The sequence below is a fragment of the Mustela nigripes genome, chromosome 13, assembly GCF_022355385.1.
Source record: "Mustela nigripes isolate SB6536 chromosome 13, MUSNIG.SB6536, whole genome shotgun sequence".
NCBI lineage: Eukaryota > Metazoa > Chordata > Mammalia > Carnivora > Mustelidae > Mustela > Mustela nigripes.
In genome coordinates, this window is record NC_081569.1 from 73,000,840 (window position 1) to 73,024,145 (window position 23,306).

The 23,306-nt window shown below is 44.9% G+C and overlaps 1 protein-coding gene and 1 non-coding gene across 4 annotated transcripts; one reads left to right on the forward strand and one right to left on the reverse strand.

The window, feature by feature from the left end:
- The first annotated feature begins 4 nt into the window (after positions 1 to 4).
- Positions 5 to 16,453, forward strand: PABPN1 (poly(A) binding protein nuclear 1). 3 transcript variants are annotated; one of them, XM_059372937.1, is made up of 7 exons: positions 11,790 to 12,155; positions 12,514 to 12,628; positions 13,348 to 13,415; positions 13,702 to 13,808; positions 14,254 to 14,341; positions 14,432 to 14,583; positions 15,524 to 16,453. In XM_059372937.1, the coding sequence occupies exons 1-7, from the start codon at positions 11,805 to 11,807 to the stop codon at positions 15,561 to 15,563; spliced, it is 921 nt and encodes a 306-aa protein (XP_059228920.1). In that variant the 5' UTR covers positions 11,790 to 11,804; the 3' UTR covers positions 15,564 to 16,453. The 3 variants fall into 3 exon arrangements, with proteins under 3 accessions (XP_059228921.1, XP_059228920.1, XP_059228922.1); XM_059372939.1 differs by lacking the exon at positions 11,790 to 12,155 and adding an exon at positions 12,258 to 12,356; XM_059372938.1 differs by lacking the exons at positions 11,790 to 12,155; positions 12,514 to 12,628; positions 13,348 to 13,415; ... (2 more) ...; positions 14,432 to 14,583; positions 15,524 to 16,453 and adding exons at positions 5 to 101; positions 399 to 486; positions 962 to 1,401; positions 1,991 to 4,947.
- Positions 16,454 to 22,957: 6,504 nt separating this feature from the next.
- Positions 22,958 to 23,064, reverse strand: LOC132000411 (U6 spliceosomal RNA). The gene has a single exon (XR_009399286.1). It is a non-coding gene; the product is annotated as a U6 spliceosomal RNA (small nuclear RNA).
- Positions 23,065 to 23,306: the final 242 nt, after the last annotated feature.

The window sequence follows — 23,306 nt, forward strand, 5'->3', positions numbered from 1 at the left end:
CCTTTTCTCCTCCCTCCTTCCTTCCCTCCCTTCCTCCCTCTCTCCCTCCCTCCCAGCTCCTGCACCAGGAAACGGCCCGGATCCTGGCAGCGGCCTGACCCGTGAGATCCCTAACCTGGCAGGCAGGCGGGGTTGGAGACTTGCTGAGGGTGGGGGTGAAGGAGGAGCTGGGCTGTTGGACTGCACTGGGGGGAGCCGGGAGTAGAGATGGTGTCGGCAGGAAGCCCTTGGCCCTGGGTTTCCCGGGAGGACAGTCATTAAACATGGATTCGGCCACACAGCTGGTAGAATGCTGGGGGCAGGGGCCGGTCCGGGAAGCTGCAACCCCAGCCTTCTCAGTCCAGACCCAGATCCCTGGCCTTCCCAGCCTAGCTCTGCTCTCCCCCTCCCCTTCCCAGGGCTCCACGCTGGCCAGGAGGATGAAAGGCCCCAGCTGGGGGCTCCTTGCCACCAGCGCTGGGTCCTAAGAGCTGCCATCCAGGCTGGGTGAGTGTCCCCTTCCTTCTCTGTCCCGGGCAGCCCTTTGCTTCTCCCACCTTTCCCTTCAGCCCCTGTCTCCTCCCCCATCTTGTGCCTTGGCCAGCATCTTCACATCTTCCCTCTGGGGAGGTTCTGAGCCCCTTCCTTAAGCCAAAAAGGTGTGTACTGTGGAAAGGGGGTTTGTAGGGGGTGTTACAGAGCTAGCATTCTCCTATTATGGAAAGAATCTAAAGTATTTTAAAAATAAAATTTACTTGTTATGCATTTAATGTGGCATATTACGAATTTAATGGCCAGCCCCCTCATGCCCTGTCCTCTCACCTTGACTTAGTTCCCGTGTTCTTGCCCCTCCCTGCCCAGTGGTCTCTGAGCGTTTCCTCCCACCTCTCTCCCCGGCTCACTGGGTTGGCCAAGCCTGAAGCACCCCTTCTGGCTCTCCAACCATATATTCACGCCAGCCTTTCATCCTTGACTCTTACAGCCGCCCGGATGGCGACCCCGGCCTCAGCCCCAGACACACGGGCTCTAGTGGCAGACTTTGTAGGCTATAAGCTGAGGCAGAAGGGTTATGTTTGTGGAGCTGGCCCTGGGGAGGGCCCAGCAGCTGACCCACTGCACCAAGCCATGCGGGCAGCTGGAGATGAGTTTGAGACCCGCTTCCGGCGTACCTTCTCTGATTTGGCAGCCCAGCTGCATGTGACCCCAGGCTCGGCCCAGCAGCGCTTCACCCAGGTCTCTGACGAACTCTTCCAAGGGGGCCCCAACTGGGGCCGCCTTGTGGCCTTCTTTGTCTTTGGAGCCGCACTGTGTGCTGAGAGTGTCAACAAAGAGATGGAGCCACTTGTGGGCCAAGTGCAAGAGTGGATGGTGGCCTACCTGGAGACGCGGCTGGCCGACTGGATCCACAGCAGTGGGGGCTGGGTAAGAAGCTTCTCAGTTGCTGCCCTGCACACTCCTCTGCAAAGCTGGTCTCCAGAGGGAAGATGGGGCTCTGGCTTGAGGCTGGGGGCTGAGTCTCCCTATTTGGGTGGCACCAGATGCCCTCACTATGGGTGTCATGCTGGACTCTGCACTCCAGGGCTGCCAGGCAGTCATCACTGGATGGGCTCATGGTCCATAGCAGAGGACAGAGTACACAGTGCCTGCAGGGAAATGGCATCCAGCTGTTGGGGACTTTTTACACCAAAGTATGTGACATGGGTGGGGGGCAGGGATTGTCAGGCATGGGTGGTGGTCAAGAAGGCCTTGGCAAAGGATGCCAGTTCGGAGCAAAAATTTCGGCCCGGGAGAGGCTGGCATTCACTTGAGGCAGAGAGGGCCAATGAGCCAGGCGCTCATGGGGGATGATGGGGGATTGCAGCCAGTAGAACTTTGGCTGGAGAGGAGCTGGGTATGGGGTAGTGTTTGCAGTGGATGGAACTGGAACTCTTACTCTCCTCTTTCCTCCACTCTTTCCTCTCCTGATATCCCTTTCTCCTTCTTTCTCTCCTACTTCCCTTCTCTCCCACAGGCGGAGTTCACAGCTCTATACGGGGACGGGGCCCTGGAGGAGGCGCGGCGTCTGCGGGAGGGGAACTGGGCCTCAGTGAGGACAGTGCTGACAGGGGCCGTGGCACTGGGGGCCCTGGTAACTGTAGGGGCCTTTTTTGCTAGCAAGTGAGAAAGTCTAGGGTCAGGTGGGGCTAGGTGTGGCTGGGGGGACACGAGAGCAGGAACAGAACAAGAGAAATGCCCTTGGAAGAAGTGGGATGAATGGACCGGAATGGAATGGGGATGGGAGGGGGCAGGGTACTGTGTGAAGGAGCTGTGTGTGCCAGGCAGGCAGCTGGAAGGAGGAGCTGGAGATATTAGGGAATGTATTGGGGAAGTATTTGGGGGCCAGGAGATAAAGTCATTCCAGGGTTGGCAAAGGTGGGAGGGATCATGTCTGGGGCATAGGCACATAAAGCTACACCTTGCACTTCATATGTAGCCCTGAGGAAGGTCAACTTGCACAAGGGGTTGTTTCTCCTTTGGTTAAGTGGGATTTGGGGAAAACACAGAAGGCACATCCCTTTGAAATGGAAGCTTGAGTTTGTCAGGTGATAGGGAGAGGTGGCTGTGATGGCGGGCTGCTTGGACACGCTTGTGCATGTGCACGCATGCTCGTGTGCATGCTGGGCTGCTTGTCTAACCTGTTGGTGGCCGCATTCAAGGAGAAAACTTCTCTGTTGGGGAGTGGCAAGAACAAGGGGCCATTCTCTGCCCCTGCTTCCAACCCTCTCCTCCCTGCCTCTCCTTGTCCCGAGGCCTCAAGGCTGTCGGAGAAACACTGTATCCAGAAGAGGGCTTTGGGCACTTTCTGGCAGAAGGTCATTAGCAGGCCTCTGGAGAGAAGAGAAGTTCTGTAGCTGGCCTATTGCTTCACCATCCCCATTCCTTGCGCATCATGTACTTGCTGCTGCTTCCTGGGCTCTGAACAGAAAACAGGGCTGCAGAGCCTGCAATGGCCTGGGGGGTGGGGGGTGGGGCAGCAACAGGGGAGGAGGCCTGGACCTACCTACCACCCTCTGCTGCCACCAGGGCACACTGGTGCCCAAAGTGTTCTGTGTCTCGGGACCTTCTGTACCCAAACTTAGACTTTAAATTGGGACTCTGATTTTCCTTTGGAGTGTGTGGAGGTAAATATTGATCTAGAGTGCAGTCTGGGTCCTGCACTGTGTCTCAGTGAGACTGCTGATGCCTTGAGAGGAACATTCCAGCTCTGAACCCCATAGGTGTGAGGGTGACCTGTACTCCGTGATGGGCCTATGCCATGTAGTGGGCTTTGGTGCTGCTTTATCCAGGGCCAGGTGTACGGGTTCTAGAGTACCTACCATGACCTAGAAGCATTTCTGTTTTCTTTGAAGCCACGCTGTTTGCATGGGTATTACTTGTCTGTACCTCAGAGTCTGAGGACATTAACTTTAGAGCTCATGGTCCTCTAGAACAGATTCAGATGATAGCTTTTTCCTTTGAGAGAGAAATGATTTCACTCCAGATGCATGTCCTGAGCCAGACCTCACTGCTGCACTTCCCAAGGTGCTAGAATTGCTGCTCTCCAATGCTAACTGCAGACACAGTGCTCTAGAAGCCTGCCCTTAATCCCGAGCACTGATCAGTTTAGCTAGACCGTGGTTGACTCTTCTTGGAGATTTTCGCTTGGTCCCGGAATGTGGCAACATAGTTGTACTCACAAGAATGTGGGACCAAAATCGGCCTCAGGTGTTTAGCCCAGACTTTTGCTTTTGAGAGAGGGCTGCACTTTTTAATGGTATTTATAGGGGATGTGGTAGACTGCATGCGCCACTTGGTCTGTTGTGAGTGTGCTGACACCAGAAACTCAGAGCTGGTCTGTGGCAGGCAGTTGGGGTGGGGGTGGGGTCTCTGGCTTGCTCAGGACAAACTAGACCAGTGGTTTTCAGACTGCTTGGCAGAGCCCTGAAGTTTCCTAGGGGTTGCCTCAGGAGTCCTTGGGGAGGTGAAGAGGGGGTGCTAAGCAGGCTGGGCTACATGTCCTCAAACAGAATAGCTCCCCTTGTAGCTGTCTTACATATCGGGGTTCAGGGTAAGATTTTATTTGCATTAAGGGGTTTGCTGCTGAAAAAAAAAGTTGGAAAACCACTGACTAGACCATCAGCTCCAAATTGGAGTCCGCGCTCCCCCAGGTTTTGGGGCAGACTCTTCACCCTCCCCTCTACCACAGGACACCTATCCTTGTTAGCTCTGCTGGGGGTGTTAGCAAACCTGAGCAGCAGGGACCATGGTCAGGTAACCACAATGCCCTGCTCTGAGGCCTTCACACCTGGGTGGAAGGAGAGGTTGTTTTCTGAAAGGGGAAAGGGCTTGGATTCCCAGAAGCGTAGCTTGCCTGGGACCAAAATGGGCAGTTTTGATCTGTCCTGTCCTTTTTAGCTTGAGGGGCAATGGAAACCCCAGAGACTCTTCTGTCAGGGAAAACTAGAGACTCTCTTCTAGAGCCATATAGTTCCTTGGGATTAGCTCTTGGCCAGGAAGGCTGAGTATGGCTCCCAATTTTTAAATCTATTTCATTTTTTTAAAAATAAGGGAAATAAATCTAACTGCCATTTTTCAGAGATTAAATAGGTGGAGAGGGCGTTTCTTGCTTTCTGGAGCCCAAAGGGACAAATAGGGACTTTGCTTAGGCCAAGGAAGGAGCAGAAAAAGGGCAACTAGGTCCTGCAATTATTAATCCCACTCCCCACTTATTCTAGGGTATATACTATTTTACTTTTTTAAATCATAAAATGGCGGGAGAACAGATTTGGTTAGTTTAGAAGAAAAGAAAGAGCTCTATAAATATAAATATATATTCCTGTATTTTTATTTAATAATTTATAAATACCAAGTTCATTTGACTTTTATTTTTGTGTAATATGTAATGGTCGTATTAAAAAAAATAAATAAAGCCCAGAAGTTTAATGAGAAGGACTGAGCAGGGTTTGTGACTTCTACACTCTGTAGCCTGGTGTCAGGACATTTCTTGATCTAATCATCTCTTCATGACCTTGTTAAGGGCAAGATCTAGGGTAACAGGGGTTTGGAAAGAAAAGAAAATCAGAGTTGTTCTCCCCTCCCCCATCTCCCAACCCTTTCCAAATGCCCAAAGCCAAGAACTCCCATCTGTGCCAACCCAAATCTTAAGAGGGTGTGTGTCTACAGTACTTTGGGATGGCTACAAATGAAAACAAACCAAAACAAAGAAAAGTTACCCCAAAGCTTTGTGTGATGGTAATCACGTCCCCAGTTGTGGTTCAGCCTCTGATGATAATGAGCATTTCTCCACAGTTCCTTGCTGCCTACTTCTGGCAAAAATGGAGCCCCTGCTTCCTTTCCTGGCCCCCTGAGATAATTCGGTTCAGCCATTTTAATGCAAACAGCTAAAGTGGTTGGAATCTGCAGAAATTATTCAGCCCATACCTCTACTTCTAGTCTAGGACCACATCAAAATCATGTCTGACAGGAATAATGATCCTAATTTCAAATTATAAGCAGGAATTTCTTGTCTTTTTATAATCCAGTGCAATTAAATTGCATTTGGGTTTATGTGTTAAATTGTAGTTAGAAGTATACTGCTCAGAGGAGAGTTTCCATCCTCTCTATAGAAAATCAACAGGGCAAGCCATATTAAAATCTGAGAGTGGCTTGGTGAACATGGCATTAGGGGAAAGAGAATTAGATGCTCTTAGTAGTTAATATTATCAGGCGATGAGAGCATTCATCTCCACTGTAGTGTGACTGAATTAATGATTGATTTGTATTTGACTAGTTCCTTCCAAAAAGCATTTGCAACATCTTACTATAATACACAAAAGACAAAATGGGCAAATATGGGTTTTTAAAGCAGATGTAAAGGGTAAATTGAAATAAGATGGCAGCAAAGGGAAAATTAATGTACAGAAAAGCATTCTATAAGTAGTATTTCGGAATACTAAAGCTAAGCTATGAATTCGGCCTTGAACTTTCTTAGCAGCTACGGCAAATTGGAAAACACAAGATTCACGTTCCTGTTAGGATTTAGAAAAGCCTATCAGTTCCTTAAGATGGGCAAAAACTTCTGTGGCTATTCTGAGATGAAATAGAGGATATCACCCTCCATAACACCTGACAGTAAATATGATGCTGAGTTTTGCACCAGTATTTCTCATAGAAACACCAAATGGGGGTTTAGTAGGTCCTAAGCTTGTTTAATGAGGGTTATCACAATTTAGCCCAAAGATATCCTATGATGCTTCAGTATAGGACTAAATTTCATACTATCTGAATGGATAGATGGATTGTTTACCCTTCAGACATTTCTTCATGAGTGTCATTCCTCCAGATGGTACTTTTGATAAAAGTGGGGCAACATTTAGTTAGTTTCTAGCAACTAGATGAATTATAGACATTCTGTTTTTCTTCTTAAGAGCGGATCCTTTGAAAACTTTAAAAAGCTGCCTTAAATGGATATAGGTGTGACATAAATAAATTAAGACTATTTTAAAAATTAATGAGAAAATGAAATGTAATGGAAATTTCTGTAGTTCTTCACTGATTGAATCATTCATTCATGCAGCAAATATTCAAGCCTCTTCTGTATGCTAAGCACAGTTCTAGGCACTGAGATAGAGAAGGGCACAGACACAAAGTTCTGCCCTCATGTTCCTTACATTCTAATAAGGGAAGCAAACAAAAATAAATAAATTCATCTCAAAATATTCATTAACATGACATTTCATGTTATGAGATGGTAAATGCTATGAAGAAAAAGAATTAATTAGCATGGAATTGGGAAGTTGTAAGTATAGATTTCATTGTTAAATAGAATAGTCAGGGAAGCCCTCATTTCTAAGGTGACTTTTTTGAGAAAAGTCATGGAAAATGAAATTGGAAAAATATTTTTGTCAATATGGAAAGATGTTTCTCACTTGTCAAAAAAAAGAAAATATATACAGTATGATCCAAGTTTGCTAAAATAAGTATATAAATGTGTGTGTGTGTGTGCGCGCGCGCGCGGCGCATGCACGCACATGCGTGCACTCACAGAACTATATATGTATTTATGTATTGAAAATCTCAGGGAGGGTATATGCCAAAATATCACTAGTGATTATCACTGGGTGTTGGATTTTACTGGTGATTTTATTTTGTTCTTTTTTTTTTTTTTTAAAGCTTTTATTTATTTGACAGACAGATCACAAGTAGGCAGAGAGGCAGGCAGAGAGAGAGAGGGAAGCAGGCTCCCGCGAGCAGAGAACCCGATGCGGGGCTGGATCCTAGGACCCTGATATCATGACCTGAGCCGAAGGCAGAGGCTTAACCCACTGAGCCACCCAGGTGCACCTATTTTGTTCTTTTTACTGTCAGTATTTTCTGGTCTTTTCGTAAAGAACACATATTTCTGGTATGGTATGTTAAAACAAGTTTTCCAGATACAAAGTTGTTAAGAAGTTAACCAAGCAGAATGGAAAATAAGCAGCCCAATGGAGGTTCTTTCTCATTTAAATGGACACCTCACTTCCCTGCAAGGACAGACCTAGGGAGTTAAGGTAGGCAAGGCTAGACTTTACATTAGAAAATAATTGGAGTTGGGGCACTTGGGTGGCTCAGTCAGTTGAGCATCCAACTGTTGATCTCAGCTCAGTTCTCCATCAAGGGTTGTGAGTTCAAGCCCCGCGTTGGGCTCAGCCCCCTCAAAAAACAACAAAGAAAATTACTGGAGTCCACTCCACAGGAGAGGTGAGTAAATGATCAAAGCTTCAAGCTTCCATATCAGTACTGTCCAACAGAAATATAATGTAAGCCATATATGTAGTTTTATATTTTCTAGCAGCCTCTTCAGAAAAGCAAGAGAAATGGATATGAAACTAATTTTAATAATATTTTACTTAGGCCAGTATATAAAAATTACTATAATTTCTGTCTATAATTAATATTACAGCTATTAATTTATTTTACAGTTGCTTTTTCATACTAAGTCTTTGAAATTTAGTGTATATTTGACACTTCCAGTGCATCTCAAGTCAGAATACTCATGTTCCAAGTGCTCAAACCACGTGTGATGAGTGGGTACCATATTAAACAATGTAGTTCTAGATTATAGAGAATTATTATAGCAGGCAAAAAGAGCAAGAGTTAAAAATAGGGATGAAACTGCCAAGGAGCCAAGTATTTATGTAGTTTAGTGAGATGGCTTTTCCTTTTGGACAGAACTGGAGGTGCCCTCATCCATTTTTAACCGATTTAATTCTCCTTTTCTTAAGTCCAGTAACCATTCACTTCCATTAACACATTTTTCCTCCTCGGGCACAACAGCACTGAGTTTTAGTTTTCCTGAAACTCCATGGTTTCTATTGAGAGGTTATTACTGAAGAAAAATCATACTCATGACGGGGAAATTTCACATCATTACATCTAATTTCTTACAAATTCATTCTTAGAAACTTATTTCTTTGGCGTTTTCTATTAATCAACAATGGGCAAGGTATTAAAATTATTATAGAAGATTATTCAGTTAGCATTTATTGGGCACATGGTGATGGGCAATGGGAAAACAAATATAATTAAGATGATGTCCTTGCCTTTTTCAGTTTACAGTCTAATAGGGAAGTATCTTACTTTACAAGTCTCCAAATACCTTTTTAAATGTGTCTTTAAAAGTAATCATGCTTACGAGAGTAAGTCTGGAAGTTGGAAGGTTAATTTTAAATAAAAATGATATATTGTGGAAAAATCATAGAACATGGAAAAGTATAAATTAAGTATAATCCTACTCAGAAAGTACCACTGTTAACATTTTGGCATATTTCTTTCCCACCTTCTATCTGTGTTTCTATTTTAGGATCATACTGTATATACAGTTTTGATTTTTTTTTTTAAGATTTTATTTATTCACTTGACAGAGAGAGAGATCACAAGTAAGTCAGAGAGGCAGGCAAAGAGAGAGGGGGAAACAGGCTCCCTGCTAAGCAGAGAGCCCAATGTGGGGCTCAATCCCAGGACCCTGAGATCACGACCTGAGCCAAAGGCAGAGGCTTAACTCACTGAGCCACCCAGACGCCCCTGTATATACAATTTTCTATACTAAAATACTGCTTACAGTTCTATTGCACAGTTTTTCCTTGTCATTAAAAATATTTTGAAGGCAAAATGACTGTATAAAATTATACCTACGTGTATATAATAATTTTCCTGAATGTGCCCACTTGGAAATTCAAATTGTTTACATCTTTTCACTTTGATGAATATCTTCATTCTCAAATGTTTATCCAGTTTTTAGATTATTTCTTTAGAGCAGAGTGTAAGAAATACAATCACTGGGTTAAGAATCTCAAAAGTTTGGAATCTTTTAGTAAATATTACCAAAGAAAGGATCTAACTGGTTCTTGCTCCCTTTTCTCCCCATGTCCAAGTTATCTTTTTAAAAAATAAGATATGACTCACATCATATTTCATATACAATCTTACACTCTACTTCTTTGGCCTAACAAAAATTATTTTTGCATGTTATTACATGCTATATGTATCCCTTTTCATAGGTGCATAATCTTTAGATATAACTAGAGTCTGCCTAATCATTTGTTATTGGAGTTTAGTCTTTTTTCCAATTTCAGCATCATATATAATGTAATCTTTGTGTATCAAAGCAGACCTTTTATAATTTTGATCCAAGCTTTGAAAGCTCTGAGTTCCCGGCTAACTTTTTTTTTTCTCCTCTGCTCACCTTTAATTAGTTCCATGACTTGTGCAGTTTACTTCACTCTTTCTTCATCCCTAAAAAAGGTTATAGTTTTGGAAATATTTGCCTCATAGAGTTGTGAGAATTCAATGAGATAATATAATGAGTCTAGGATTGTGCATGTTACAAAATCAAGTACTCAACAAAAATAGGAACTGGAGGCATTATAAAAAAAATCCCATTTCCCTTGATTGGCTTGATTAGTTTAAACCAGGTGCCAATAAAACAAAAAATTTTGATTAGATTAGGATTAGTAGAAAATCTTATTTTCCCCATTAAACCCCCAGTCTTTCAGAGCTTGTCTTCCATGCTCAAGTTAGTTCTCCCAGACCACTGGAGCTGAGATGGCTGCTGAATTAATTTTCAGTGAAATTTTAAGTGACTGACTCTGCTTTGAATCCCCCTGTTCCTGAGGTAAGGATTTGTGAGAAAACCTGACAGTGAGGGGAAGAGTGGAGTATACTGAGAAGCTTATGGCTTTTTGGTTGGCTGACAGGGATCTCCTCTTATCAGTCTCCCTACCCCAGCCATACACATCCTGTTGGGGCTGTCTAATTTGGTTGGGCTCATTTGAATCTGGCTGTAAAGCCCTAGCTTGGTCTGGCTACAAATAACCCTCTTGCAAACTTAGCACCGCCGTTCCTTCCTTTTTAAAAAATGTGTAATATCACTACTATAATATGGCAACCCTGCTTTCCAGGACTAGGTCCCACAGGTAATCTCAGAGGGGAAATTCCTCTGCGGTCAGGAGAGTTTGAGGGCTGGGAAAGTGTTGAAGAATGAGGGTGGCACCCAGATCTCAATCAATGCAAAATTATTGACACCTACTATGTGCAAAGCATATTGTCCCACAGTGGAGCTGCAAATGTAAATAGGATCCAGCCTCTCATCTTCAAATTCACAATGCAGGACAAAATGATTAAGCGCACAGTGGAGGTAGGCCTGCTTGTCATGGAAGGGATAGGAGGCTCGCGGAAGGTTTTGCACCAGAGGTGATGCTGAAGTTTGCAGTGGTCTGGTTGAAAAGGGACTGCGTGTACAGAGGCACAGAGCCGGATGCAGGTAAACCACCTGGGATGGTGAAGGAACCTGGCCCTGAGGTCTCTAAGGCCACGGTAGAGTTTTACTTTTACCTGGCTAGCAAAGGGGAGCCAGCTCAGTCTTGTAGTGGTGGAACAGTGACACGATAATCTGAAAGACCTGTTAGGGAGCTGTAGCAAACAGTCCAACAAACAAGCTGAAACAACGGCATAAGCAGAGGGCTTGGAAAGTATGCCTGTGAAAGGAAGACATTCAGATAGGACTGGTAGCTGTGGAGTAAGGATTTCTCCCCGCTTTCCGGTTTGGGACGCCATGGATGTTGGTCCCAATAACTTCGATGGGAAAAGTAAGGTCCTTACTGGAGAGCTCCATTCAGAACCTCCATTTCCAGCAACATTCCATCTACTGGTCCTTCTCCTGGTCAGCAAACCAGTTTCCAGAAACCGCCTCAATGTTTCTGTCCTCCGCTTTCCAACAGCTCTCTAGCTGGCAACCAGTAGTGTCAAGATGGCGGCCCCCCTGAGGACTAGTCATGTGACCTCGGGTTTCCATTGCTGGAAGCCTGGCGGTCCGTTGCGGGGCAAGGTTCACCTGTCATGAAACGGGTGTTAGCCCTTCGAATCTCACGAGCCAATGGACATCTGAGACGGCCATTGCGGCGAGGCGATCGGAAGATTGGCGCTCTCCCTTCGCCTAACCAGCGGCCAATCACCGAGCGTCACATACTTCGCAGACCGCCTTGAGGCGGTGGGGGAAGCAAGAATGTCGTCACAGCGTGGCGGTATTGTTACCTAAGGACTTGAGAGGAGGTGGGACGTATGTTGACTGACAGACCAGTTCCCCTACCGGGATTTGAGAATTTGCCGCAATATCCCGCCTTGGGGGTGGGGTCTTGTTTGACTGCCAAGTAATATTCCCCAATGGAGTCCTAGCTCGTGATGACGGGCAGGCTGTTAGACTAATGAATCCTCGGCGTGCCCGGCGCAGTTCTCCAATCGCCGGGCGGCGGGCCCCAGTCTGAGCGGCGATGGCGGCGGCGGCGGCGGCGGCAGCAGCAGCGGGGGCTGCGGGCGGTCGGGGCTCCGGGCCGGGGCGGCGGCGCCATCTTGTGCCCGGGGCCGGTGGGGAGGCCGGGGAGGGGGCCCCGGGGGGCGCAGGGGACTACGGGAACGGCCTGGAGTCTGAGGAACTGGAGCCTGAGGAGCTGCTGCTGGAGCCCGAGCCGGAGCCCGAGCCCGAAGAGGAGCCGCCCCGGCCCCGCGCCCCCCCGGGAGCTCCGGGCCCTGGGCCTGGCTCGGGAGCCCCCGGCAGCCAGGAGGAGGAGGAGGAGCCGGGACTGGTCGAGGGTGACCCGGGGGACGGCGCCATTGAGGACCCGGTGAGGGAAAAAGGGCGAGCGAGCAGGCCCGGCCGTGTCACGGGAGGCCCAGAGCTCGGGCGAGCGGGAGGCAGGCGGGGGGTGGGGGTGGGCGGGGAATAACGTGGCTGGGGCAGGGCCGGGAACGGATCCTCGACCGCCAGAAGGGGCCCAGCCGGGTTGATTCGGGCGTTATGGGTGCCTAGTGCTGTTCTAGAGAAGGTAGCTTGCTTTTTTTTTTTTTTTTCCATCGTGACCCGCATGTGGGGCGAGGGAAATGGCCGAGCATGGTTAGGGCCGCGCTCGGACGGAGAGCAGGGCAGAGCCCCTGCGTTGGTTCCTCTTAAGCTCTTCTCCATACCCTCTCCACTCATTGTAGGAGCTGGAAGCGATCAAAGCTCGAGTCAGGGAGATGGAGGAAGAAGCTGAGAAGCTAAAGGAGCTACAGAACGAGGTAGAGAAACAGATGAATATGAGTCCACCTCCAGGCAATGGTGAGTAACTGGCGGTTGCACGCGGAGCCCGGGTCCTCCGAAGGGTTGTGCGAGCACGGGTTGTGTGGAATTGGATGCTCGGGACCTTGGAGCTGCTTGTCTGAGCAATTACTGGGCAGGTGGTGCGGTCATAGTCCATTGTGTGTTTCTCTGACCTTAGCGAGGCAAAAACCTACATTTTAATGGTGGTGATCTTGTGCCTTTCTTTGTCCTTTTAACAAATGTGTTCTTCTTTGTTCTTTAGTCTGCCTCTACTCTTTGTGGAGGTTGCCAACTGGCATTTGACCTTCAAGTCTCATAGTTCTTTCTTTAGTTGGAGACCCTTTAGTTAGGAGTTCTAAGAGAAACTGCTCGACTGCAGGGGGGTGGGGGGGGGCATTCCCTTTAATAAATCTAGAAATGTTGAGTTTGGGTTCCCTTGATTTTGTTCACTTTTCACATGATTTCAGTCAAAGCTTTTCAATAGGGACTTGATTTGGGGGCAGGAGGGAATTCCTGTACCATTTTCTCTGTTTTAAGAGTGTGTTAATCTGTTGCTTGATTTGTCAAATGTTCAGTGAGTACCTATTGTGTGCTAAACAGTATTCTTGTTAAGGGGTACAGCAGGGAACAGAACAGACTAAAATCCGTTTTTTACTCTAGTGCTGGTGGTGGTAGTGGTGCAAAAATTGGTCAAATAGAAAACCAGCTTTCACCCCGGTTCTTTTTTTTCTTCAAAGCTGGCCCAGTGATCATGTCCATTGAAGAGAAGATGGAGGCTGATGCCCGTTCCATCTATGTTGGCAATGTATGTATTAGCGTCCTCATTGGGGTTGGGGAAGCTCTTGTTTTGGGAGTTGCTTAATAGGAGGCTTGAAAGGAACATCTCAAGGATAGGTGATGAATTTGGGGAGTATTGGGAGGGTTTGGAGGAGGTAAAAGGTAATGGTGATCAGCAGAGGCTCTGGGGTTGGAAAGATAAAAGATTAGTTTCTTAGAGAACAAGATTTGATGTGCCTTGGGGTAGATGGGTGGCCCAGCCTAGAGGCTAGGCAGGGTACCTGTGAAACATGACCACCTCTGCTCCCCCACAGGTGGACTATGGTGCAACAGCAGAAGAGCTGGAAGCACACTTCCATGGCTGTGGTTCAGTCAACCGTGTTACCATACTCTGTGACAAATTTAGTGGCCATCCTAAAGGGTAAGAAGGGAAGTAGATTGAGGTCATTTTAATCATATTTTAGAAATAGATAAATTGTGTTTTATATCGAGCAGTAAGTTAAAATATGTGGGGTTCGTCTTATAAGTTGGGGCTTGAATGTATATATCGGGTTACACATAAATGGGAGACCATATAAAGATGAAGGTTAGTGTGGGTGGGATCATGAACTAGAAGAGGGAGGGGCAGCTTTTGCTTAGCCCCAGCTGATTCTGCTATATGGAAATCCAGCCCTGTGTAAACTCTTATAATTTTCCAAGAGTAGCTGAAAATTTAGATTGAAGTTTTCCGTTTAAAAAAATTTTGACAAAGAATTAAAAATGTGGCTACGCCGTTACTCAAACAGAGCATACCTGCAAGTTGGATTTGACGTATAAGCTGCTATTTGTAACTTCAGATAGATGAAATGACAAATTATTTTTTTTAGGTTTGCATATATAGAGTTCTCAGACAAAGAGTCAGTGAGGACTTCTTTGGCCTTAGATGAGTCCCTATTTAGAGGAAGACAGATCAAGGTAAGCCCCATTGCCCATTGCTGTTCTGGTTCTGTGTTAAACTCTCCAGGCCTATTCTGAGGCTTTCTGCTGTACATTCCTCACTCTCAGGTGATCCCAAAACGAACCAACAGACCAGGCATCAGCACAACAGACCGGGGTTTCCCACGAGCCCGATACCGTGCCCGGACCACCAACTACAACAGTTCCCGCTCTCGATTCTACAGTGGTTTTAACAGCAGGCCCCGGGGTCGCGTCTACAGGTCAGGATAGATGGGCTGCTCCTCTCCCCCGCCTCCCATGAGCCCTGTATGTTTCCTTCTTTCCTGATCTAAGGAACCTCCCTCACTTACCCTCCCCTTGGTCTCCAGGGACTTGGTCTCCTGCCTGTGCAGGGTGAGGAAGGTAGTTGCAGGCCAGGCCAGGCGGCCAGTCTCATCATCGTTTTCTGGAGCAGGAATTGGTGATAAGGGCTGGATCTCTCCACTCTGTTCTGAGAGATGCTTCTTCCCCCAGCCCTTTTTTTTCCCCCTTGAGACTTGGTGGCAGTGAAGGTGTTTACAAAGCAGGCCAGGAAGAATGACCTCAGAGTAGTGAAGGCACTGCTTGGACATTTGCTACTTTTCCCAGAGTTAAGGAGGGGTTGAAGATTGAACCTCCCTTGGAAGAATGCCAGAGGCTAGTTGATCCTCCTCAACAGCCATGTGGGAGGATACTGAGATATTTACTGTTTAACTGAGCCAATGTTTTGCAAGGTTAACTTTTCTCTCTGGGCCTAGTGGTGCCCATGTTGCTTTACTATCATCTCCCTGCCTTTAAATAGACAGAATAGGCATATAGACCTTGGCTTTTTGCAAGATTCACTTATCTGCTCCCAGGAATTAGGGAGGATCTGATGGTGAAGGCGTGGGGTTTAAGAGCTGTGAAGAACTGAAACTGGAAAAATAATGAGTCCATTTTTTTGCCCCTTTATCTCAGATACACTTTTGGTTTTTTGCCTCTGGCAAGGTATTCTATTAAATTGCCCCTTCCCATTTGCCAGGTGTGTCACAATTTCTGGGATTGTGGGGTCAGTTAAGGATACTTGGAAATATCTTGGTCCCCATTCCCTGCACTGTAACTGGGGCAAGGGGCCACGGGGAGGGGCTTGTGCTGAACTCCTAAGTGATCATGTTAACACCTAACTCTCCTTCTTTCTTCCAGGGGCCGGGCTAGAGCGACATCATGGTATTCCCCTTACTAAAAAAAGTGTGTATTAGGAGGAGAGAGAGGAAAAAAAGAGGAAAGAAGGAAAAAAAAAAAGAATTAAAAAAAAAAAAAGAAAAACAGAAGATGACCTTGATGGAAAAAAAAATATTTTTAAAAAAAAAGATATACTGTGGAAGGGGGGAGAATCCCATAACTAACTGCTGAGGAGGGACCTGCTTTGGGGAGTAGGGGAAGGCCCAGGGAGTGGGGCAGGGGGCTGCTCATTCACTCTGGGGATTCGCCATGGACACGTCTCAACTGCGCAAGCTGCTCCCCTTGTTTCCCTGTCCCACTTCACCCCCTTGGGGGCTGCTCAAGGGTAGGTGGGCATGGGTGGTAGGAGGGGTTTTTTTACCCAGGGCTCTGGAAGGACACCAAACTGTTCTGCTTGTTACCTTCCCTCCATCTTCTCCCTAACTTTCACAGTCCCCTCCACCTGCTCTTGTCCTGCCAGGTCTGCCACCCACCCCACCCCTCTTTTCCGGCTCCCTGCCCCTCCAGATTGCCTGGTGATCTCTTTTGTTTCCTTTTGTGTTTCTTTTTCTGTTTTGAGTGTCTTTCTTTGCAGGTTTCTGTAGCCGGAAGATCTCCGTTCCGCTCCCAGCGGCTCCAGTGTAAATTCCCCTATCCCTTGGGGAAATGCACTACCTTGTTTTGGGGGGTTTTGGGGCGTTTTTTTGTTTTTCAGTTTTTTGTTTTGTTTTGTTTTGTTTTCCTTTGCCTTTTTTTCCCTTTTATTTGGAGGGAATGGGAGGAAGTGGGAACAGGGAGGTGGGAGGTGGATTTTGTTTATTTTTTTAGCTCATTTCCAGGGGGTGGGAGGTTTTTTTTTAATATGTGTCATGAATAAAGTTGTTTTTGAAAATAAAAATTTGTTTGGCCTTTTGGGTGTAAGGATTATTTATCTGTTTTCCTATTTTCTCTTAGATCCCAGATGGCTGTTAATTCTCCTTTGTGGAAGTGCTGGTGTTGTGGAGGGGAAGTTCTCACTTAACCAGTTAAGGAGTAGGAGTTACAATTACAAGAGGAACATTGTGTGTTTAGTTGGGACTGATTGGCATTTGAGAGGTGCACCGAATGAGTCTGGGATGCGAAGAATGGCCAGATGAGAGTGATCTAGTAGCGTATCAGTATGCACTCCTGATTAAACTTATGATCTAGTAGCGTATCAGTGTGCACTCCTGATTAAACTTACGTGCAAAGGAATTACCCACACCAACAGCACTGGAGTCTTAGCTTGGGGTCTGGGTAGCTTTTCTTGTCTACCTCAAGGCAAGCTCAAAAATGAGGGGAAAAGTCAGCACTGTCAATAGCAGGGCTTAAGCTAACTTGTGTAGCCATGTGGTGACCACTTAATCTGCTCAGCTAACATTTTGAATCATACTGTTAATCAGGACTTAATAGGTTTTCACTGATTCAGTATCCTTAGGTTTAGTACTTGGTCAATTAATAACCAGATTTCTCCAGTTTATATTCTTACATAAGACTGGTCTTAAAATTCTTGGGTGCTACATAGTCCCCCAGGCCCTGCTGGAGTCTTCATTGCAGACAAGATTCCTAAATACCGAAACCTTTTTGCATTCTGCTACATCACTCCCTTCTGTTCACAGGATATTTTGCAGTTGTCTCTGATCCAGGTGCTCTCTTCAGTAATCCTGGGTTAAAGAAATGAGTGTTCTGTATATCCATGAAGACTTACCCCATTTCTCAAATGGCTTTGTATTCTGAATTCTCAAATCCGTGTTGACTGCTTCAGCATTTGCTCATGTGTTATACTACCTCCTGTGGCATCATTTGTTAAGCATTCGGGGGTCTTTCTTTTCTCAAACTAGATTCAACTAAAATAGTGCCTTGTAATCTGGATGTGGAGATTTCTGCAGAGGCTAATTAGTAGGAGTCTGCATAGTTTCAGTATCAACTTGGCTAGAACAACGGGGAGCATATTAGTGCATATTAGTGTGTGGAATCTTAGTGCCTTACAGGTGGGAAGGTCTTTTTTGTCCACCAGGGGGCACTACATGGCTATCTTTTTTTAAAAAGTCCTATAAATTGTTGAATCTTGGACAGGGTGAATATCATTTTTTTGACCCTTCTTTTTTTTTTCATTTTGTATGTCCAGTTATTCCTCAGCATCCTCCCCATTCTTCCCATTCTGTTTTAACTGCTTCAGCAACTCCATATCTTTAAGTGGGTTCCTGGTTCTGGCTTTGCCAGAAAAGCCCTGTTCTGCCACCAGCAATTACAAATGTACTTAGGTGTGGAACTAAGCCCTTGCCCAATTTGATCCTGATCGTTTCCCTGCCACATCTTGCTCTACAGGTGATGCCCTGTGCGTTCCAGTTGAATTTTACTTAATGTATTGATCATGGTGTGCGGATTCCATTTACCCTGTTAAAATCATAAGGTGTAAAGCCAAGCCCCAAAGACGTAAGCCTTCATTCCCTAGTCATGAATGAATTACTCTCTCAGGGCAAATTGTTCCTATCTCTGTTAGCACTCCATGGCTTTATAATTAAAACAACTATCTGTTTCACCACTGGATTGCAGGCTCCTTGAGGGCATGGATTGTGCCTTTGTATAATTTAGTAGGTGCTCAGGTGTTAATTCCCCTTGGGAGTTCCCTGTATCCTGGACCTGCTGGTTGCTATCTTCAAGAATCAGATTTCTTTCCTTACCTGGTCTGATTTTCCCTCTATCTTAATGATTTTAGAGGAAGTGGCATGGAAGGAAAGTTGCTTTCCTTGGGAAGGATTGCTTATTCTTTGGTCACTCTGATGAGCCACCTCTTAACCAAGGGATTGGAATGAACTTAGTCTCACTGGGATTATGGGGGAGGGAAGTGTTTAAGAGACGGGGTGCCTGTCTACATGATTTCTGGAGTTAAGTCGAAGATCTTTAGAGGGACTATGAGTCATAAAAAATGAACGAAGACAACCCAGATAGGATTTGTCCGACTGGACATCAGCAATACAGAAAAATGCTGTTTATTTTAAATCATTTTTTTCCCCAAAAAAATGCTTGCTCTTCTGTATGGTTCAAATGAGTAGCCTTTCTTCAATCGTGATTTAATTTTAAAACATCTTTCAACTTTGCTAATGCTAATTTCTCATGCTTTCCCTTTATTTGTGCTTATAATCATTGATTCAACAGATATTTACTATTTACCAAGTGCTAGGCACTGTTTTGGGTGCTAACATTTGTTAAAGAAGAATCATTTAGTAAGAACTTTAACTTTATTTGCTGATGGAAAGTGTTAGTATACCATAACTCTGACTTGCCCACCACTGAAATCTGTCTGGATTTTGTTGTTAGATATAATTCACATACCATAAAAATTTACCTTTTAAGTGTACAATTCAGTAGTATTCAGCGTAACATATATACTTTCATGGTAGTGATTAACATATATATGCATATATATGTCCATATATCACCATTACCTAATTTTAGAGCATTTTCATAACCCCCAAAAGAACCCTATACCCATTAGCAAGCACTCCTAATTTTTTCTCCCCCTAGCAACTCTTAATTTCTGTTTCTCTGACTTTGCCTGTTCTGGATATTTCATATAAATAGGGTCATACGATATGTGTCCTTTTGTCCTTTTGTGTCTGGTTTCCTTAGCATCATGTTTTCAAGATTCCATGTTGTAGCATGTATCAGTATTTCATTCCTTTTCATAGATGGGTAATAGCTCCTTGTTTTGATTGACCACTTTTTGTTCTCCATGAGTTGATGGATATTTGTATTTTTCCTTTTTTTTTACTGTTAGGGACAGTGCTGCTACAATTCACAATTTTCTGTGAACATACCTTTTCATTTTTCTTAGGTGTATACCTAGGAGTGGAATTGCTAGGTAATAAGCCACATTTAACCTTTTGAGGAACTGCTGGGCTATTTTCGAAAGCAACTGCATCATTTGACATTTCTACCAGTGGTGTATGAGGGTTCCAGTTTCTCCACATCCTCATCGAACTCATTACTGTCCATCTTTTTGATTACAGCTATCCTAGTGGATATGGTATCTTATGTTTTTTTATTTGCATTTCCTTAATGACTAATGATGTTGAGCATCTTTTCACATGCTTACTGGCCATTTGTATATCTTCTTTGAAGAAATGTCTATCTGGATTCTTTGCCCACTTTTTAATTGGTTTATTTGTCTTTTTATTGATGAATTGTAAGAGTTCTTTATGCTGAATATTCTTCTATATATGAATTTGTAAATATTTTCTCCCATTTTGTAGGTTGATTTTTCACTTTCTTGATAGTATCCTTTGAAGCATGAAAGTCGTGAAGACTTATGCCTCTGTTTTCTCCTAAAAGGTTTTTTTTGTTTTGTTTTTAATATTTTATGTACTTATTTGAGAGAGAGCATGAGTGAGAGAGCACAAGAAGGGGGAGCAACAGAAGGAGAGGGAGAAGCAGTCTCACCGCTGAGCAGGTAGCCTGATATGTGACTCCATTTCAGGACCTGAGATCATGACCTTAGCCGAAGGCAGACACTTAGTCAACTGAGCCACCCAGGCGCCCCATATTTTTTTCCCCATTTTCTTGCCTCATTTTCCTGACTAGAATCTTCAGTACAGTGTTGAAATGGAGAGAAATGGTGAGAGAATTTTGTCTTATTTCTAATCTGTGGGGGAAAGCTCTCAGTTGGTCATGATAAATAGGATTAGCTGTGGGTTTTTCAGTTTCCCTTTATTCCATGGATATTTACTTATTTATATAAAGATTTTATTTGTTTATTTGACAGAGAAATCACAAGTAGGCAGAGAGGCAGGCAGAGAGAGAGGGAAGCAAACTCCCTGTGGAGCAGAGAGCCTGATGTGGGGCTCCATCCCAGGACCCTGGGATCATGACCTGGGATCATGACCTGAGCTGAAGGCAGAGGCTTTAACCCACTGAGCCACCTAGGTGCCCTCAATGGATGTTTAAACACTGGTTCTCTGTGCACACCAGTCATGTTCTGTCATACCTCTGGGCTTTGCACTGTTCCAGTCCAAATATCTGAGAAGCTTTCCTTGCTGTCTCCAGAAGAGTAGATCCTTCCTTCTGCAGAGCTGCTGCACCACTTTTTACATTTCTCTGCATTTTCTATGCAGGATTGTAAGTATTAGTCTCACAGTGTTCGGAACTCTTACAGGCAAGGCACCATGCCCTTCCCCCAGAGCTGAGGCAGCAGGAGACAGTAGTGGATCGTCAGCAGAAAGTACTTCCGTGGTGGCCAGGCAAGGTTGACCGAATGAGAGGAATCAGAGTGGCCTTCATGTAATTTTCATGTAACTTAAGGTTAGTAATGTGCCTTGCACATTCTTTTAATTTCCCCCTCAATAATCCATTATGGCTCATAGTTGTGAATCCAACTAAACCTTTCTAAAATCTGTTTCATGTTCACGAAAGAAGTCATTTCCTTATTTGCCTGAAAAGCTATCTCTAGTTCCTGGGGTGTCTTCTAAACAGATTACAGGATAAGTAATAACTTTCGTGGTGTTTAGAACTATTTTCTATCTGGTATGCAGTAAGAAGATGGCAGGCTCTCACTTCTCTGGATCTGGCTACTCTAATTACTTAACAGTCACATAACCTTGAATAAATTACCTTTCCAAACCTCAGTCTCCTCATTTGTAAAAACCTAAAACATGAATACTGTTTCTCATGGGGTTACTGATGAGGGTCCAGTGGGATTATGTGGTTGGTGAATTTTAGAACAAGATGTCAGTTGTTTTAGCTATACACACTGACCCTTTTGACCTAGACTATGAATTGCTTAAGGATAAGGGACTGTGTCTTGCCCTGTGCTTCACTCATGCATCTTGAATGCTTTCATTTTCTTTGCCTTCACCTCTTTGTTGAAATCAGAGAATCTTGTTCTGTTTCACCTACTCTCCTACAGGAGCTGCTCCAACTTTCTGAGAGTTTTTACTTTTTTCCCCTAGATCATCTTCCAGGGTGGGTGCAAAGAATGGGTTTACTGGAGTGCCTCTTTGATACCGTTCCTCACAGTATGTATTAGACGGTGTCATTAGCATGTAAATGATTCCTTGGCTTTACAGGGGCTCTTCCAAAAAGTACAAGAGCTTATCTACCATCATGTTGGTTTTTACCAAATCTCTGGAGACAGTAGTGAGTATAATCTCTCGTTTTATCATTGTTTATCCCAAGCTAAACAGTGAACATTGGACTCAGTTACACTGTTCACAGACATTGTTGTACAGAATGTGCGATATAGAGTACATAACTGATGGAATTGGTAGAGTTGAAAGCACAGCCGAAGGCCTGAGTTTGAGTCCTGGATTGGCCATTTAATGGCAGACCCTTCTCATTTCCATGTCCTCGGTAGTTAAGTAGGACAAAAATAACAATATCCACTTCAGAGGGTTTTGAAGATTAAATGAGAAAGGTTCTCATGAGTTCTCCAGTACCATGGTTAGTATCAAGAGTCCAGCAGTGTGGCTTAGTACAGAGAGCTTTGGGCCTCAGACTTAGATCAGCAGAGGGGAAGGAGAGAGGATACTGTTGCTACAGGAACCTGTGGAGAATGGACCTCTCTTCTCTGGAAGAGGCTGGCCTTAAGACTCTAGTTTCCCTAAGACTCCTTCTCCAGGACCACCTCACCCTTTCCTAGCTTCAGGCCTTTGCTCTCCCTTATAGCTTTTGGGTTGAAAGCATTGTACTTTTCTCCAAGCCCTTGTCTGAAGACTCTGCTTCCTGAGGATCTTACCACTTAGGGGGGTATAATTTAAGAGGCATTTGTAATACATGATCTTATTTAATCTCATAGCAGCCCTTGAAGGAAGCTGGAGGTTAAGAGATTTGCCCAAAGTGGTAAAGCCAGGCCAGGGCTAGTCTGAAAGGCAGGCCTTGGCTCTGATATAGAATTAATTTCCTATGGCCAACTCCTAGGGTGCCCTGAAGACTCACTCCTCACTTCCAAGGGCAGTGCCTAAAGATTACAAGGAGTTGGGAACGTGGCCACAGTGTATATCAATGAAGAGCAACAGCTCCATGATCTAATTATGTCCCAGCTCTGTAACTCAATAGCTTTGTAAACTTGACCAAGTTACTGAGTCTCTCTGAGCATCAGTTTTCTTATCTGTAAAAGAAGAATACTCTACTGGGCATCCATTGTTTTTACCTGTGCAACATATAGTCCTACTTCTGCTAACAGCACCCAGTTGTGGCTTTCCATCTTCCCAGTTGTCAGTAATAGGGGTGGGGATGCAGGCAAGTTACTCAAGCTAACCAGTCATTTGCTCTCTAGAAATGAATCTTCAGTGGGATGAACCAAAGATGGAATCCCACTAGAGGTCATTCATCAAGGTGAGGCCCTGGTTCCTACTGCCTAGACCAGGGGCCTTCTCCTGTTCCTGAACTTTTCTTTTTTCCTAAAATATGGAATACTTCATGAGTTTACATGTCATCCTTGTACAGGGGCCATGCTAATCTTTTTGGTAGCATTCCAATTTTAGTATATGTGCTGCCCAAGTGAGCATGGTTCCTGACTTTCATGAGTAGTTCTGCTTCTCCTGTGAGCTCCCCACCATAACCCTCTGATAAATTCCCCTCTTTGTTTAAGTTCAGTATGGTCAGTATTTATTGCTTGCAACAACAAGAAAACTTTCAGTTGATCCAAACACCTACTTTGTGGTGTTGGAAGGACTAAATGGTTAAGTGAAATTCGTAAAGTGCCTAGCCCAGTCTTAGCAGCTTAGCAAGCCATCCATAGGGTTGTGGC